The following is a 19,933-nucleotide window of genomic DNA, read 5'->3' as shown; positions in this document are numbered from 1 at the left end:
AGATAGAGAGTGGAGGGAGAGGAGAAGTGGGTTTGGGTGGAAAGACAATAAGCTCAGTCTTGGCCATGTTCAGTTTCAGGTGGCGGTTGGACATCCAGGCAGCAATGTCAGATAAGCAGGCCGATACTTTGGCCTGGGTTTCCGCAGTGATGTCTGGTGTGGAGAGATAAAGCTGGGTGTCGTCAGCATAAAGATGACATTGGAAACCATGAGATGAGATCAGCGAGCCCAGGGAAGAGGTATAGATTGAAAAAAGAAGGGGTCCAAGGACGGATCCCTGAAGAACTCCAACAGAGAGCGGGATGGGGGTGGAGGAAGATCCATGAGAATGTACTCTGAAGGTACGGTGGGAGAGATAAGAGGAGAACCAGGAGAGGACAGAGCCCTGGAACCCAAATGAGGACAGTGTGGCAAGAAGTAAGTTGTGATTGACAGTGTCAAAAACGACAGAAAGGTCGAGGAGGATGAGGATGGAGTAACGACCTTTGGATTTGGCAAGGAACAGGTCATTACAGACTTTAGATAGTGCCGTTTCTGTCGAGTGTAGAGGGCGAAAGCCGGATTGAAGCGGATCGAGGATGGCATGAGAGGAGAGAAAATCAAGGCAACAGCTGTGAACGGCGGTTCAAGTATCTTGGAGAGGAAGGGCAGGAGGGAAATGGGGCGGTAGTTGGAGGGACAGATAGGGTCTAGTGAAGGTTTTTTGAGGAGTGGTGTGACTACAGCATGCTTGAAGGTGTCAGGGACAGTTGCAGTGGAGAGAGAGAGAGGTTGAGGATATGACAGATGGGGGGGGGGGTGACAGTAGGAGAGATGGTGTTAAGTAAGTTGGTGGGGATGGGATCAGAAGAACAGGTGGTGCATTTCAAGGAGGAAAGAAGGTGGGTGGTTTCCTCCTCGGTGATATCAGGAAAAGAGGAGAAGGAGGCCTGGGTTGGTTGGTTGAGGGAGTGGGTTAAAGGGTGAAGAGGGTAAATGATGTCAGATAAACACCTGTACGGTCCATCCACTCTGCCCAACAAGATAAACTGATTTACGTGGTATGTGATACTTTATATGTATACATGAGCTTGATTTGTCCTTGCCTTTCTCAGGGCACAGACCGTAGAAGTCTACCCAGCACTCTTCTTGTACTAAGTTCTGGAGCTAACGTCGAAGCCCCTTAAAATTTACACTCCAGCCCATCCCTATCTATTCAGTCCCAATCAGGGCATAGACCATAGAAGTCTGCCCAGCTCCCATTTTGTTTCCCAATTACCGGCGTTGCCACCCAATCTCCACTAAGATTCCATGGATCCGTTCCTTCAAAACCGGATTCCTTTGTGTTTATCCCACGCATGTTTGAATTCAACGACTGTTTCTTTAAGATATATTCTTTACACCCTGCATAGATGGAATTACAATAATCAAATTGGGTCAAAACAAGAGATTGGACCAGTAATCTGAAAATATCAGTTGAAAAAAGGGGCCTAATATGCTTCAGCTTCCAAAGTAATTTAAAAGATTTAGTAACCCCCGAGGACACCTGAGATTGAAAGGTTAAGTGCCAATCAACAACACCGCCTACAATTTCTAGAGTGGTCTTCAAAGGATAAGAAATACAGTCAATGCTAAAATTGCTGCAGGGATCATGGTCAAACAGATGAGTTATTACCCAAATTTTCATCTTCTACTACTACTACTACTACTACTATTTAGCATTTCTATAGCGCTACAAGGCGTACGCAGCGCTGCACAAACATAGAAGAAAGACAGTCCCTGCTCAAAGAGCTTACAATCTAATAGACAAAAAATAAATAAAGTAATCAAATCAATTAATGTGAACGGGAAGGAAGAGAGGAGGGTAGGTGGAGGCGAGTGGTTACAAGTGGTTACGAGTCAAAAGCAATGTTAAAGAGGTGGGCTTTCAGTCTAGATTTAAAGGTGGCCAAGGATGGGGCAAGACGTAGGGGCTCAGGAAGTTTATTCCAGGCGTAGGGTGCAGCGAGACAGAAGGCGCGAAGTCTGGAGTTGGCAGTAGTGGAGAAGGGAACAGATAAGAAGGATTTATCCATGGAGCAGAGTGCACGGGAAGGGGTGTAGGGAAGGACGAGTGTGGAGAGATACTGGGGAGCAGCAGAGTGAATACATTTATAGGTTAGTAGAAGAAGTTTGAACAGGATGCGAAAACGGATAGGGAGCCAGTGAAGCGACTTGAGGAGAGGGGTAGTATGAGTAAAGCGACCCTGGCGGAAGATGAGACGGGCAGCAGAGTTTTGAACCGACTGGAGAGGGGAGAGGTGACTAAGTGGGAGGCCAGCAAGAAGCAGATTGCAGTAGTCTAAACGAGAGGTGACAAGGGTGTGGATGAGGGTTTTGGTAGAGTGCTCGGAAAGAAAGGGGCGGATTTTACGGATGTTGTAAAGAAAGAAACGACAGGTCTTGGCGGTTTGCTGGATATGAGCAGAGAAGGAGAGAGAGGAGTCAAAGATGACCCCAGTTTCGAGCTGAGGAGACAGGGAGAATGAGAGAGCCATCAACAGAAATAGAAAACGGAGGGAGCGGGGAGGTGGGTTTGGGGGGGAAAATGAGAAGCTCGGTTTTGGTCATATTTAATTTCAGGTGGCGTTGAGACATCCAGGCAGCAATGTCAGACAAGCACGCTGAAACTTTGGTTTGGATGCAAGGTGAGATATCAGGGGTAGAAAGGTAGATTTGGGAGTCATCAGCATAGAGATGGTAGGAAAAGCCATGGGATGAGATTAATGAACCAAGGGAAGAAGTGTAGATAGCAAAGAGGAGGGGACCAAGAACAGAACCCTGAGGTACGCCGACAGGTAGAGGGATAGAAGTAGAAGAGGATCCACCAGAGTGAACACTAAAGGTGCGGAGGGAGAGGTAGGAAGAGAACCAGGAAAGGACAGAGCCCTGGAATCCAAGTGAGGACAGGGTATCGAGAAGTATGCTGTGATCGACAGTGTCAAAAGCAGCGGAAAGATCAAGAAGAATGAGGATGGAATATTGACCTCTGGATTTAGCCAGTAATAGGTCATTGGATTTAACTTTAGCCTGAATTCAGAGGCCCAGGATTCTATTAAATCAAGGCCAGTTTTAATCCTATATAGAATGTCCCCTCGAAAAGGGATGTAAATAGTGACATCATCCAAGTAGATAAAAGGATGGAATCCCATTGACTCAAGTCTCTCCCCCTAGAGGAGCCATCATGACATTAAAATAATATTGGAGCTAGGAGCAAGCGTTGGGGCACACCACAACTTAGAGGCCAAGACGTTGATAATATGCCCGACATTTTTACTCTGTAAGACCTAGACTTCAGGAAGCCCTGAAATCAGGACAAGACTTTCTCACAAATCCCAAATTGGACAAAAGATCATGATCCACCACATCACGATGAAGTGTTGTGTGATGAAGTAGCTCGGTGATGAAGAGCCACATGATGAACTGGCTTGATGATGAAGTGTCAGTTGATGATCTGTCACATGATGAACTGTCAATGATGAAATGTGACCAAAGCGGTCAAACTACAGTCTATGTTTTGAAAGGACAAAGAAGCAAGACTCAAAGAAACAGAACGAAGCCTTGCGCTGGAAGAAGAGGTCCCCCGCCAGCAAAGGTAGGCGACGGTGACTGCGGGGGAGGGTTGGTGGCGGGAGGGGGGGGTCGAGAGGGTCGTTGACAGGGGGGTCCAGGGCCAAATCTACAGGGGCCCAGGCCCCCGTGGCCCCACGTAGCTACGCCACTGCTCAGGGATCAATATTCAAATTGATTTAACTGGCCAGAAATGGCTGCTGGTCGGTTAAATCGCCTGTTTGTGGCTTACTGCTAATTTTCAGTGGCTAGGTTAACCACGTAAATAGGACTTGCACAAAAGTATCCCATAGCCAGTTAAGTGCTGAATATGACCTGGCATTGAATTTCTGGGTTTGCAGAGCCGGCGGTGGTCAGCAAAACGCTGATTGCTGCAGGCCAATATGGATAACTTAGGCCAAATCCCAGCTCTGCCTAGGCTCTGCCTCTACAAGGCCTCAGCACTATCCAGAGAATGACAGAGCAGTTCGCAGTTACTTATCTGGAGAGTGCTATTGAAAATCTGTGCACGGTCCTGTTCAATGGGACGTATCAGGTGCTACCACTTGAAGAAGCCCTAGCACCTAGCACGTTCAAGTGTTTTTCGTGACATGCCCATCTAAGTGTTTACGTCCTTTCCACTATCTACTTTTAAATACACTACATTCTCACCCGTCTAGTTAACACAATAGGAATAATCAGACCTAACTAAAAAATGTTCTTTAAAAGAGAATGATCCACCACGCGGTGAATACACCTTCGCTTATTATAAGCGAAAAAACTACTTTCTGGACGAAAAGTATGTTCTAAATAGACCAACAGCCAAATTTGGACAGATTGCGAAACTATGACTCTTAGCCACTGTCAGAGAAGCAAGGCGTTGGCTCTCTGTGGTTATTAAGAGGAAGTGTTATTTTTATAGTGAGATTTCCTGCATGCCTCTCTATACTAGTGGGTGTCACATTGGAAGCACTGGCCAGGTGTTATTCAGCCAGCACTGGGCAGCGCGCTGTCCGCCACCGACGGCGGTAAACCTGGGTCTTTTCCGTAACCGGCACTGAATATCCGGGGGGTTTTTTGGACGGCTTAAATTCAGCACTAGCCAGTTAAGTTTATAGCAGCCAAAGATAAGCCTGCTATTTAGGGGGGGGGAGGGGTTTGGGGGGCTCAGCACCCAAGGTAAGGGAGCTATGCACCTGGCAGCAATTTCTGAAGTCCACTGCAGTGCCCCCTAGGGTGCCCGGTTTGTGTCCTGGCATGTGAGGGGGACCAGTGCACTACAAATGCTGGCTCCTCCCACGACCAAATGGCTTGGATTTGGTCGTTTCTGAGATGGGCGTCTTTGGATTCCATTATCTGCGAAAACCAAGGTCGGCCATCTCTAAGGTCGACCCACAGGTTGAGATTTGGGCGTCCCCGACTGTATTATCGAAATGAAAGATGGACGCTCATCTTGTTTCGATAATACGGTCTGGGACGCCCCTTTACGGGGCCGTCCTTAGAGATGGGCGCTCCCGTTCGATTATGCCCCTCCACGCGTCTAAATGTACAGAATATTAACCTTTAGACATTTAGGTGTTCACTTGCCCATGTTGACGCCTAAGTGGTATTCTACAAATAGGCACTCAAATGCACAGAGCCAGATTCAGTATATGGCACCCAAATGTAGGCACAGGAATGATCCATGCTAAACTTGTATTCTATAAAGAGAGCTCTGCGCCAAGCACCCTTTATAGAATATAGAATAGCGTTAGTGCAATTCCAGGCCTTACACCTGCTGAAACCTGCTGTAAATCCTGGTGTGCAATTTGGGCACACAACCCAGGAATTTTGTAAGACAGTAGTCGCCCCAACCCAGCCCACGCCCCACCTTTTGGGTTGCACGTGAGACACTTTGGGTGCACAGCGTAGTAGAATAGCGTGTAGATAGATGCACGAGCAAATCCACTCGAGCGTCAATTAACACCGATAATAGATTAAAGGCTCATTAACTAATTAATCTTCAAATGTAAGGGGAGCAGACACCTAGGTAAACTACTTACAGAATAGCGTCAGTTTACTGCATGGCTGCTACATTTCAGCGCCCCATTTACAGCAAGTCTATGGCAAGTGTGAATATGGGAGCCTAAGAGGCGTATTTTCAAAGCACGTAGACTTACAAAGTCACATGGAGGGGCATTTTCGATATGACATCTAAGTACCGAGTTTGGAAGTTTTGCACAAAACGTCCAAAATCCGAATAGGAAAGAAGGTCATTTTCAAAAAAGAAAAACATCTATCTTTTTTTTCCCCAAAAAAATACTGTTTCGAAAAAGGTTGTGTGCTTTGTATGGTTTTTTTTTGAAAAAAAAAAAAAAAAAGTCCAAGTGAAAAAGCCATTGGGATGTAGGAGGGGCCAGTATTTTTAGTAGACTGGTCCCACAGACATCCCAGGAGAGCAATGAGGCACCCTAGGAGGCATTAAAGTGGACTTCATTTAAATACACCCAGGTACACACCTCGCCATTGCTCCCTTATCTTGTCTTCTGAGCCCCCCAAAACCTACTACCCCCAACTGCTCGCCACTACAATAGCCCTTATGGGTGAAGGGGGCACCTATATGTGGGTACAGTGGGTTTCTGGTGAGTTTTGGAGGGCTCACAGTTTCCACCACAAGTGTAACAGGTAGGGGGAGGGATGGGTCTGGGTCCACCTGTCTGCAGTGCACTGCACTGCACCCACCACTAGTCTACTCCAGGGACCTGCATGCTGCTTTAATGGACCTGAGTATTACATCTGAGGCTAGCATAGAGGCTGGTAAGTAATGTTTTTAATCACATTTTTATGGGGTGGGAGGGGGGGTCAATGACCACTGGGGAAGTAAGGGGAGGTCACTCCTGATTCCCTCCAGTGGTCATATGGTCATTTAGGGCACTTTTTTGTGCCTTATTCGTTCTAAAAACAGGCCTAGCTCAAAATGTCTTAGTTTTAGTCCTGGTCAGTTCTGTTTTGTCCCATTATGGCTAGAAAACGTCCAAGTTTTAGAACACCCAAATCCCGCCCTTAACACGCCCCCTTGACATTTGGATGCATTGCAGAAGAATAGTTTAGAAAAACGTCTGAAAAATAGTTTTTGAAAATACTGATTTGGCCGTTTTTGCGAGAAAAATGTTCAAATGCTGTTTTATGCCACTTTTTAGACGTTTTTCTCTTTAAAAAATGAATATGTTTTCATCTTGTGTTACCGGGGCGCCTAAATGGAAGTGCCCCGTTGTACAATTTATCCCCAGAATGCCTTAAATCCTGACACCAGCGCAGGGGCGTAGCCAGATCTCGGCGGAAGGGGGGTCCAGAGCCCGAGGTGAGGGGGCACAGTTTAGCCCGCCTCTCCCAGCCGCCGACCCCTCCCAGCCACTTTCGACCCTCCCCTGCCACCGCTGACCCTACCCCATCGCCGCCACCGCCTGGTACCTTTTGCTGGCGGGGGTCCCCAACCCCCACCAGTCAAAGTCTTCTTCAGTGCCGGTGTCCAGCGCCTTCGCTGATCTGTTTCTGTGAGTCCTGACTCCTGATGTCCTGTGTGCACAGATTTAGCCCGGGCCCCCTCTACTTTTGACCCGCCCCCCCCCCCCCCCCCCCCCCGATGACGACCCTCCCCTGCCACTTTTGATCCGCCCTCCCACAGGACGTCAGGAGTCAGGACTCACAGGAACAGATCAGCGAAGGCGCTGGAGACCGGCACTGAAGAACACTTGGCTGCAGGGGGTTGGGGACCCCTGCCAGCAAAGGTACCTGGTGGTGGCGGGGGAAGGTCGGCAGTGGGAGGGGGGAAAGTGGCAGGGGAGGGTCGGCGGCGGGTGGTCAAAAGTAGAGGGGGCCAGGGCTAAATCTGTGGGGGCCCATGCCCCCGTGGCCCCACCTAGCTACGCCCCCGCACCAGAGTGCTGGACCCTGGGACACCTTTGCTTAGACTTCAGCTTCTGAATGGGACGCAGGGTTTCTGTGAGGATCTTTAGCAAAAGAAGTTTCTGAAGAAGTTACCTTGTGAACGAACTCCCAACACGCTGGCAGATGGCTCCTTTTGGCTGGATTGAAAGGTTGGATCCAGGGCCTCGGCAATGTTTCTGGGTAATGGTTGCCTGAAACGGTTTTACAAGACATTACATTCAGGCTGCTGCCATGTTAATTCTACTTTTTTTTAAAACTGGCTTTTTGCCATGAATTCAGAACAGAAGGACTAGAAGAACAGGAGAGAAAAACAGCCGAAACAGAGAAACAAGAGAGGAGCAGAGAGGAAATGCAAAACAGGAAAGGGAAACAGAAGACAAGAGGACATCCATTAACTCATGATAAAGGGGACAGAACTCCACTCATATGAGGAAAGGCTAAAGAGGTTAGGGCTCTCTTCAGCTTGGAAAAGAGACGGCTGAGGGGGAACACGACTGAGGTCTACAAAATCTTGAATAGTGTAGAACAGGTAGAAGTGAATCTATTATTTACTCTTTCAAAAAGTACAAAGACCAGGGGACACTCAGGGGTCTTTTTACAAAGGTGAGCTGAAAAGTGGCCTGCGGTAGTGTGGTGTACGGGTTTTGGGCGCACGCAGAATCATTTTTCAGTGCGCCTGTAAAAAAAGGCCTTTTCGTTCCCCCGAAAATGGACGTGAGGTAAAATCAAAATTGCCATGCGTCCATTTTGGGTGTCTGACCTCACCGCCAGCCATAGACCTAGTGGTAAGGAATCTGCGCGGTAAGGACCGATGCACGTCAGAGGCCACTTGGCGCGCATCCGCTATGCGTGACTGAAAATAAAAATTATTTTTCATACGCGCGTAGCTGACGTGTGCCAAAATGAAATTACTGCAAGAGCCACGTGGTAGTCGTGCGGTAAGTCCATTTTGCTGCGCGTTGGGCGTGCATAGACGCCTACGCTGCTTAGTAAAAGGGACCCTCAATGAAGTTACATGGAAATACTTTTAAAACAAATAGGAGGAAATAGTTAAGCTCTGGAACTCTTTGCCAGAGGATGTGGTAACAGTGGTTACCATATCTGGGTTAAAAAAAAGGTTTGGACAAGTTCCTGGAGGAAAAGTCCATAGTCTGCCATTGAGATTTATTTATTTGTAGCATTTGTATCCCACAGAGATAGACATGGGGAAGCCACCGCTTGCCCTGGGATTGGTAGCATAGAATGTTGCTACTATTTGGGTTTCTGCCGGGTAATTGTGACCTGAATTGGCCATTGTTGGAAACAGGATACTGGGTTAGATGGTTTGACCCAGTATGGCTATTCTTATGTTCTTATATAACATTGTAAACTAAAAATCTTTTCTAGTCACATACCAGGGGAGACCCAGCTCCCAAACTGAAATGCACATTTCATATGAGGTCCACCAGAAACACCCACTGAGTGGAGGGTTCAAGGAGTGTATTGTTCCTAAATTAAGGACAGTGCTGGTTATTGTGTCTGTTTGTAGATGTGGCTATTTAGATTATCACAGTTAGACATGAGGAAAGTGGATGCAGGAGGGAGCAAACATGGCTCGTGTATTCTCACCTACTTAAGAAGGAGGGGGAAAAGACTGTTCCGTATAAGGAGAAATCTTGCTGTAGCTAACAAGTGGGATGTATCTTCCATAATGCACAAACAAAATAGAGCAAAACCACATACATATATTGCTCAACATAGTAGATAGTAGATGATTGCAGATAAAGAACGGTACGGTCCATCCAGTCTGCCCAACAAGATAAACTCATTGTATGAGCTTCTTTATATGTATACCTGACCTTGATTTGTCCTTCGGCACCGAGAATGAGGAGACTTCCAAATGACCAAGGCACTCAAGAAGTAAGGGCGTTAAAGAGTTTATTTGCCAAAATATGCTGACACAAAGACCCAACACGGGTCATGTTTCAGCTAAAAAGTCTTCATCAGGGGTCGTAAAAGTGCAAATCAATCAGCGTCACAGAATCATAAAACATGTGGAACTTGACGTGATGATACTACTGCACGGCATAACAACCAGTCGTCTATGTGAAGCTGATTGATCTGCACTTTTACGACCCCAGATGAAGGCTTTTTTAGCTGAAACACGGCCCATGTTGGGTCTTTGTGTCAGCATATTTTGGCCAATAAACTCTTTGACGCCCTTACTTCTTGTTTGCCTTGGTCATTTGGAACTCTCCTCACTCTCACCGTCACTGGTGCCGCTTGACTTCTTTGCGGGAACTGTGAGGACCCCCGTCTTGTTTGCCTCGATTTGTCCTTGCCATTTTCAGGTCACAGACCATAGAAGTCTGCCCAGCACTAGCTTTGCTTCCCAATTACTGGTGTTGCCACCCAATCTCCGCTAACTTTCTGTGGATCCGTTCCTTCTGAACAGGATTCCTTTGTGTTTATCCCATGCATTTTTTGAATTCCGTTACCGTTTTTATCTCCACCACCTCCCGCGGGAGCGCATTCCAAGCATCCACTACCCTCGCCATGAAAAAAATACTTCCTGACATTTCTCTTGAGTCTGCCCGTAATAAATAATGAGCCAAATAAGAAAACAAAAAGAGTTAGTGCATGCACAAAGTCTTCAGGACTGAATAAAAATCACGTCTTAAAAGTTTAGAACATGGATATATGTGAAAAAAATCTTGACTGATAGAACATTTCCAGGATCTAAACTTTTAAGACTTATGGGGTCCCTTCTACTAAGGCGCGCTCATGTTTTAAGTGTGCGCTAAACGTTAGAGACTCCAATGCATTCCTATAGGCATAAGTACATAAGTAATGCCATACTGGGAAAAGACCAAGGGTCCATCGAGCCCAGCATCCTGTCCACGACAGCGGCCAATCCAGGCCAAGGGCACCTGGCGAGCTTCCCAAACGTACAAACATTCTATACTTGTTATTCCTGGAATTGTGGATTTTTCCCAAGTCCATTTAGTAGTGGTTTATGGACTTGTCCTTTAGGAAACCGTCCAACCCCTTTTTAAACTCTGCTAAGCTAACCGCCTTCACCACGTTCTCCGGCAACGAATTCCAGAGTTTAATTACACGTTGGGTGAAGAAAGATTTTCTCCGATTTGTTTTAAATTTACTACACTGTAGTTTCATCGCATGCCCCCTAGTCCTAGTATTTTTGGAAAGCGTGAACAGACGCTTCACACCCACCTGTTCCACTCCACTCATTATTTTATATACCTCTATCATGTCTCCCCTCAGCCGTCTCTTCTCCAAGCTGAATAGCCCTAGCCTCCTTAGTCTTTCTTCATAGGGAAGTCGTCCCATCCCCGCTATCATTTTAGTCGCCCTTCGCTGCACCTTTTCCAATTCCACTATATCTTTCTTGAGATGCGGCGACCAGAATTGAACACAATACTCAAGGTGCAGTCACACCATGGAGCGATACAATGGCATTATAACATCCTCACACCTGTTTTCCATACCTTTCCTAATAATACCCAACATTCTATTCGCTTTCTTAGCCGCAGCAGCACACTGAGCAGAAGGTTTCAGTGTGTTATCGACGACGACACCCAGATCCCTTTCTTGGTCCGTAACTCCTAACGTGGAACCTTGCATGACGTAGCTATAATTCGGGTTCTTTTTTCCCACATGCATCACCTTGCACTTGCTCACATTAAACATCATCTGCCATTTAGCCGCCCAGTCTCCCAGTCTCGTAAGGTCCTCTTGTAATTTTTCACAATCCTGTCGCGATTTAACAACTTTGAATAACTTTGTGTCATCAGCAAATTTAATTACCTCTCTAATGTTTAGCGTGCCCACAATTTTAGTGCGCACTAAAAACGTGAGCGCGCCTTAGTAAAAGGGGGACATGATTTTTATCCAGTATTCAATACTTTATGCATGTACTAACTCTTTTTGTTTTCATTATTTATTGCGACCGGTTTGATCATTGCATTTGGTTTAATCATTTTGAACAGTGTAGCCCCCGACGCAGTCTCTTGGAAGGCGAAACGCAGCCACATCGGGCATCTTGAACAATAAATATCTGTTTTTTTTTTCAACAGAGTGGTCTGCTCTATTCTGTTTGTGGTCTGTTCACATGCAGATCAACATCTCTTGGCTGTTGTATTCCTCCTCAATGCACGTAGGATATAACTGGATAGTTGTCTTTTTCTGCCATCAAAAAGGTTACTACGCTATATCCTATGGTACAGGATAAAAGTGAAGGTTTAAAAGATATTTCCGCAATATTGGAGCAGTCCCTAGAGGATGTGACAGAAAGGGCCACTCTTCTTGTGGTCTTTGTGTTTGAACAAGATTTGAACTCCATACTACGATTATATTTTCGAAACGCAAAAACTCCTTTTGGTGGAGCAAAGATATTGATGTTCCCAGACGTAACTAAACAAACGCAACAACGGAGGAAAGAATTTTTGAACTTAAAATCAAAGACTTTAGAGCTGGGAGGATCCTTTTTGTTAGTATACCCCTGTAAATGTATAGTGAAAATAGGGATGGTCAAACATGTTTTCTTTGTACTGGAGCAGCTCAAGTTTTTTCTGGATGCTAAACGTTAGATAGAATAAATAGAGACATGCACTTGTCAAGTTTGGACATAAGTTTTTTTTTTTTTTCCCCTCTGAAATCTTCCCTAAATTGAGTACGCCCCGCACCAGTTGTGGTCTAAGGAAGCTAACCTTAAATGGATTAAACCTATGTATATGTATATAACAACAATGTTTTGTATATGGAGCTGTGTTTCTGTAGCAAGATTATTCTTGTGGATGTAGTTTATTTTGTTTAAATGATAAATCAATAAACAAATTTAAATATTAAAAAAAAAAATGTTACTACGCGTGACTACAGAGATAGGACTTCTTTTTTGTTGACATAAGTTTTACAAGTAAAAGAGAACAGTTCCTCATGGACAATAATAATCTAATGAAAGAGGAACCAGCTGGTATAGTTCTATGCATATCACACAAATTATAACGCATTTTTTACCAGTAGGAAACCAAGATATGCACGGAACCCAAAGCCATTAAACAACAATTTCACTGTGTTGTGCAGACCATTAAAACTCAAGATTATAGGAACATAAGGAAAATCCCTGAATATCTGATGAAGCAAACATTTTATAACTTCTGCTAATTATTTTCTGTAAAGACTAACTTGTTTGCATGGTATTAGGGAAACAGGATGTGAATCAGAATTTGTGTCGGATGGTAAATGGCTTTCTGCCTGGTCTTTAATGGGGCCTGTCTTGCTTGGGGACAGGATCTCTCCCTCTAAACCACAGTAAGACCCCCCCCCCCCCCTTGAGCAGAGGTTCAATATTTGAGGAGGGGCTTTGTCTGCAGTCTCCAAGCCAAACCCTGCAACACTGCCCTTGAAGTACAAGATTGACTCTCAGGGTTTCACAGGAACGTAGGAACATTAGAATAGCAATATTGGGTCAGACCAATGGTCCATCTAGCCCAGTATCCTGTTTACCAAACAGTGGCCAATCTAGGTCACAAGTACCTGGCAGAAACACAAATAGTAGCTTCATTCCATGCTACCAATCCACGGGCAAGCGGTTGCTTCCCCCATGTCCATCTCAATCACAGGCTATGGACATTTCCTCCAGGAACCTGTCCAAACCTTTTTTAAACCCACGTACACTAACTGCTGTTACCACATCCTCTGGCAGTGAGTTCCAGAGCTTAGCTATTCTTTGAGTGAGGAAATAGCGAGACCTCCAAAACCCACCACATACCCACTGTACCCACATCTAGGTGCCCCCCTTCACCCATAAGGGCTATGGTAATGGTGTACAGTTGTGGGTAGTGGGTTTTGGGGGCTCAGCACATAAGGTAAGGGAGCTATGTTCCTGGGAGCAATTTATGAAGTCCACTGCATTGCCCACTAGGGTGCCCGGTTGGTGTCTTGGCATGTCAGGGGGACCAGTGCACTACAAATGCTGGCTCCGCCCATGACCAAATGGCTTGCATTTGGTCGTTTCTGAGATGGACATCCTTGGTTTCCATTATCGCCGAAAATCAGAAACGACCAAGTCTAGGGACGACCATCTCTAAGGACGACCAAATTTCAGGATTTGGGCATCCCTGACTGTATTATCGAAATGAAAGATGGACGTCCATCTTGTTTCAAAAATACGGTTTCCCTGCCCCTGGATGGGGATGTTTTGCGAGGACATCCAAATTGAAACGAGGATGTCCCTTTCGATTATGCCTCTCAAAGTCAGCCACTGAAAAGAACCATGGCTTTCAGTTTCCGTTTTCATTAGCTGCAGTCCAGGTGTGCAGAGGCTATTTTGCTTGGAAGTAAAATATGTTTTTTCATTATTTAAATGATATTCTGACTTGGATACTGTGGCTTTAGCAGAGGGATACAGAGTAGAAGCAGCCCTCACTGGTTCACAGTCACACAACTAAATTTGAGTTTTCGGTTTTAGTTTCGGCTGAAAGCTTTCAGGTAGTTTCAGTGGCAGTTTCAGTTTTGGCTGAAACTGAAAAAAAAGCAGTTTCGGTCGGCCTCTATCCCAGTGGCGTAGCCAAGGGTGGGCCCTGGCCCACCCACTTTGTGTTCAGGCCCACCCATTAGCAGTACACCTATGATGTGGCTGGCAGGGATCCCCAAGCCCCACCAGCCGAAAACTCCCAACAACTGTCCTTCTTGCATACCGTGTAAATAGCAGATCTTTGCCTGCAGCAAGCAGAGACTAATACATACTGCTCGCACTGGCCCCACAACCTTCCCTCTGATGTATTCCCGCCTATGCAGAAACAGGAAGTTGCATCAGGGAAGGCTGTGGGGCCAACATGAGCAGTGTGTATTAGTTGCTGCTCGCTGCTGGTGAAAATCTGCTATTTAAATGGTATGCGGGGGGAGGGGGGATGTTTGAGAGACCCTATGGCATGTAGGCGAGAGAGGAAGAGACCAAATCACTTATGGGACAGGGAGGTTCTTCTGCCCACCCATCTCGGGCCCAGGCCCACCCAAAATTGGGTGACTGGCTATGCCCCTGCTCTATCCCACTGCAACGCCTTGTGATCTTGGGCAAATCCAAAAACCCTCCATTGCCTCAAGTACAAATTTGGATTGTAAGCTCTGCAGGGATAGGAAAAGACCTATTTTACCTGAATGTAACTGACCTTGAGCTACTACTGACAGTCTGTGCTTAGTGACTCAGCCTCTGCCGGTAACCCTGTATTTTATGAAACAAATTGTAACAGCCAGTAAGGATTGTAAAAGCACATCTGTTCTGCTCAGTTTGCTTCATGGTACAGGGCTGCCCATTCCAGCTGCTCTGTCTGGTCCTTCCAGTCTTCAACGCAAAGAAATCTGTGTGGGGCCCTTTTATTAAGCCGCGTAGACGCCTACGCGCGTTCTACATGAGTCAATTTTGAACTACCACCCGGCTACCGTGTGGCCCGGATGGTAATTTCATTTTATACACGTGTCCACTAAGCACGCCGGTAACCGGTATTGTACGCATGTAGACCATTACCGCCCGGTTAACGCGTGAGACCTTACCGCTAGGCCAATGGGTGGTGGTCAGGTCTCAGGCCCAAAATGGACACGTGTCAATTTTGATTTTGCCGCACGTCCATTTTCGGTCCAGTACACCAGCACAGGACCCCTGGGTTTGTAGCGTTTGGATTTAACTCATGCCTAAATCCGAACTCTATAAGCACAGAGAATCCACAGCTGTGACTACCTGGAATGGGCGGCCCTGTACACCAGGAAGCAAACTGGCCATAACAGATTTATTTATTTATTTATTTGTTACATTTGTATCCCACGTTTTCCCACCTATTTGTAGGCTCAGTGTGGCTTACATAGTACCGGAGAGGTGTTTGCAGACTCCGGTGTAAACAAATACAGGGTGATGTTGTGGTAAGATAAGGTTCATGTGGCACAGCCACATTAGGGAATCGTACAGCGGAAGAGTTGTGTTATGTCCATTACATACTTTAGTTTTGTTGTGCTGTCGAGATTAGGCATTTAAGTTGGATCAGAAGGGTATGCCTTTTTAAACAGATTGGTTTTTAGTGTTTTCCGGAAGTTTAGGTGGTCGTACGTCGTTTTCAAGGCTTTTGGTAATGCGTTCCATAGTTGTGTGCTTATGTAGGAGAAACTGGATGCGTAGGTTGATTTGTATTTAAGACCTTTGCAGCTTGGGTACTGCGGATTTAGATATGTTCGTGTTGATTCGGATGTGTTTCTAGTTGGTAAGTCGATCAAGTCTGTCATGTATCCCGGGGCTTCACCGTAGATAACTATTGTCAACCAGGGTACAGATTTTGAAAGCAACACGTTCTTTGATTGGGAGCCAGTGTAGTTTTTTGCGGAGGGGTTTTGCGCTTTCGAATCGCGTTTTTCCAAACATAAGCCTAGCTGCCGTGTTTTGAGCGGTTTGGAGTTTCTTTAAGGTTTGTTCTTTGCATCTCACATAAATTCCATTGCAGTAGTCTACGTGGCTTAATACCATTGATTGTATCAGGTTTCGAAATGTTTCCCTCGGGAAGAATTGTTTCACGCGTTTGAGTTTCCACATTGAGTGGAACATTTTCTTCGTCATGGATTTAGCTTGGCTCTCCGGTGTTAAGTTGCGGTCCAATGTAACTCCGAGGATTTTCAGGCCCTTACTGGCTGTCACAATTTGTTTCAGCATTCAGACAAGTTACCAAATATATTCTGAAGGGGGGCAGACTGAAGAAAAATGTCAGGAAGTATTTTTTTCACGGAAAGAGTAGTGGATGCTTGGAATGCCCTCCCCCGGGAGGTGGTGGAAATGAAAACGGTAACAGAATTCAAACACGCGTGGGACAAACATAAAGGAATCCTGTTCAGAAGGAATGGATCCTCAGGAGCTTAGCCGAGATTGGGTGGCAGAGCCGGTGGCGGGAGGCGGGGATAGTGCTGGGCAGACTTATACGGTCTGTGCCAGAGCCGGTGGTGGGAAGCGGGGCTGGTGGTTGGGAGGCGGGGATAGTGCTGAGCAGACTTATACGGTCTGTGCCAGAACCGGTGGTGGGAGGCGGGGATAGTGCTGGGCAGACTTATACAGTCTGTGCCAGAGCCGGTGGTGGGAGGAGGGGCTGGTGGTTGGGAGGCGGGGATAGTGCTGGGCAGACTTATACGGTCTGTACCCTGAAAAGGACAGGTACAAATCAAGGTAAGGTATACACAAAAAGTAGCACATATTAGTTTATCTTGATGGGCAGACTGGATGGACCGTGCAGGTCTTTTCCTGCCGTCATCTACTATGAATGAGATCCAAAGGAAAGAAGAGCTGAACATGAAAACCACAGAGCAACAGTAGAAAGAGAAGTGCCATTTCTATTTTACAGTGCGGTCTCTGGGCCAGGGTCATTAAATACAAGGTTTCCGGCAGAGGTGGAATCACTAAGTCTATAATGAGGAATCAGTGTAAAATCTATTCCTGGGCACGCAGAGAACAAGAGCACGTCTGTAAGACTATGCTTGCATTTAGGATGGAGTTTAAAAAAAGGAACTAGCCAAAACCCTGACCCAATCAACCCCTGACGTACTGAAGCTATTTGGTCAACCTCTTACTGGGAAATACAGTAACACGTATCACTTTTGTAACCAGAGTAATTTTACAGTGTATTTTAAGAGACTTTGAAATCAACCTCCCCCCCTCCCCACCACCACACATACAAGAAAGCAGAAAAGGATTCTGCTGTTGGTGAGTTGCAGGTTTATTATCTTGCTGAAAGTGTTACAACTTGAAGCTTGCATTTTCAGGGGTCCTTTTTCTAAGTGGAGGAGTGGCCTAGTGGTTAGGGTGGTGGACTTTGGTCCTGGGGAACTGAGGAACTGAGTTTGATTCCCACTTCAGGCACAGGCAGCTCCTTGTGACTCTGGGCAAGTCACTTAACCCTCCATTGCCCCATGTAAGCCGCATTGAGCCTGCCATGAGTGGGAAAGCGCGGGGTACAAATGTAACAAAAATAAAATAGATACTATTGGAGATTCTACATGGAATGTTGCCATTCCACTAGCAACATTCCATGTAGAAGGCTGCGCAGGCTTCTGTTTCTGTGAGTCTGACGTCCTGCACGTACGTGCAGGACGTCAGACTCACAGAAGCAGAAGCCTGCGCGGCCACATTGGTGATCTGCAAGGGCCGACTTCTAGTGGAATAGCAACTTCATGTAGAATCTCAAATAGTAGCAACAGTGGAGGAGTGGCCTAGTGGTTAGGGTGGTGGACTTTGGTCCTGGGGAACTGAGTTCAATTCCCACTTCAGGCACAGGCAGCTCCTTGTGACTCTGGGCAAGTCACTTAACCCTCCATTGCCCCATGTAAGCCGCATTGAGCCTGCCATGAGTGGGAAAGTGCACGGGGCACAAATGTAACAAAACAAGGTGTGCTGAAAAATGGCCTGCGGTAGTGAAGGCGTGGGTTTTGGCCGCGGGCAGGATCATTTTTCAGCGCACCTGTAAAAAATGCCTTTGGGGGGGGGGGGGGCGGGGGGGAAATGAACATGTGGCAAAATGAAAATTGGCGCGCGTCCATTTGGGGTCTGAGACCTTACCGCCAGCCATTGACTTAGCGGTAAAGTCTCACGCGTTAACCAGGCGGTAACAGCCAACGCGCATCAGAATGCCAATTACCACCCACGCGCCAGAAAATAAAAATATTTTCTGACGCGCGTATTGGACGAGCGTCAAAACTGAAATTACCACCCGGGCCACGCGGTAGCCGGGTGTTAACTCAGAATTGACATGCGTAAGCGCTTACGCGTCTTAGTAAAAGGACCCCTCAGTTTTGGCACTTTTGGGATACTGGGCTGCCCTACAAATCCTATCCTTTCCCATCTGTGTCTTATATACTGCTCAATATTCCATAATTGAACTCATAATGGTTTACATATTTTAAAAAACTCTTCATACAGAGAAAGAATTACAAATTAATACAGCCATCTATTCAACATTTCAGATACCTCATATAAAAGTTTAGAAACCAAAACATCTGAAGGAATAATTAATACTCACACAAATAAGTCTTTAAAAATGAAAATACGACAACACTTGTTTACTATCTCTAGGTAATGAGTTCCAAAGCCGCCCTCCTTGGACTGAAAATAAACTTTCATGAACAGACACAAATTTTTAACTGAAGGATCACCCAAGCACAGTGTTCTAGAAAAGCAGAGACTGCAACTCTGACAGGATATTACCAACAGTTCCCCCAAAACCTCAGAGTTTAAACCCTATAAAGATTTATAGATCAGATAATAATTTTAAACTGAATAGGCTTTTGAACAGTCAACCAGTGAAGATTTTTCAATATAGGGGAAACCCTATCAAAATTTACACAAACCAAAAATTAATCTCGCAGCTGTATTCTGTAATAGCTGTAGGCGTCTCTGCAACTCTGCCCAAAACACGTGTCTACACTACCGCAGGCCATTTTTCAGCGCACCTTCATAAAAGGACCCCTTAGAGCCTTAAAGAGACATTACAAATTCTCACCAAACTGCTTCTCACAGCTATGAACAACAAGGGAGAGACAGAGATCTTAAAAATCGCAGAGTAAAGTCAACATTTGTTCCTGTCTCAGTGTCAATTTTTCCACTTTCCTTCAACATGAAATAACACAGTACCAGAAAGAAGTAGGTGTCCCCTCAACGTGGGCTTCAAGTGTACAGCTCTATTTTTAGAACAAGAATAACCAGATATTACTAAGGCAGTAGTTTGCCTATTTTTGCTGTTGAACCCTTCAAAAACAAGAAAAAAAAATCCACTGCATGAATCGACTGATTATTGCAAACTAGAACTAAGGCCTATGAACATTTATTCGGGTACACTTCAGTTTTTCAGTTTTTATACACGGTCTCAAATGTCCTGGGTCTGAGGTCATTAATCTCTAACCTTATGAAGCTACAATGTAGTAAATTTAAAACGAATCGGAGAAAATGTTTCTTCACTCAACGTGTAATTAAACTCTGGAATTCGTTGCCAGAGAATGTGGTAAAGGCGGTTAGCTTTGCGGAGTTTTAAAAAGGTTTGGACGGCTTCCTAAAGGAAAAGTCCAAAGACCGTTATTAAACAGACTTGGGGAAAATCCACTATTTCTGGGATAAGCAGTATAAAATGTTTTGGGGATCTTGCCGGGTATTTGTGACCTTGATTGGCCACTGTTGGTGCTAAGCTCAACCATAGCAGCCAACTTTTCAAAATTATTGGGGGGTGCTAAGCCCAATGGAAATAACCCCTCCCTGGACACATACAAGGAATTTTCTCAATATTGGGGGTGCTCAAGCACCCACAGAACCGGCTCCTAAATACCACTCGCTGAAAGGGTAGTACCACCGGTCTACTACAGCAGCCCGGCGGTACTTTCCTCCCCCAGTGTGCGCCATTTCTGGAGCTGCAAAAATATTTCAATT

General features: G+C 45.8%; 1 protein-coding gene across 1 annotated transcript in view; it reads right to left on the bottom strand.

Annotated features, from left to right (window-relative positions):
• LOC115456845 (trichohyalin-like) overlaps window positions 1-19,933 on the bottom strand; it is a 160,793-nt gene that overhangs the window by 5,627 nt on the left and 135,233 nt on the right. Inside the window, 1 exon segment of the mRNA XM_030186168.1 lies at window positions 7,588-7,685. Coding sequence (XP_030042028.1) covers window positions 7,588-7,685 — 98 coding nt within the window.

This window comes from Microcaecilia unicolor, chromosome 13 (assembly GCF_901765095.1).
Source record: "Microcaecilia unicolor chromosome 13, aMicUni1.1, whole genome shotgun sequence".
In the NCBI taxonomy this organism is placed as follows: domain Eukaryota; kingdom Metazoa; phylum Chordata; class Amphibia; order Gymnophiona; family Siphonopidae; genus Microcaecilia; species Microcaecilia unicolor.
The sequence above is the reverse complement of the archived record's forward strand: the minus strand, read 5'-3'. Positions and strand labels throughout refer to the sequence as shown.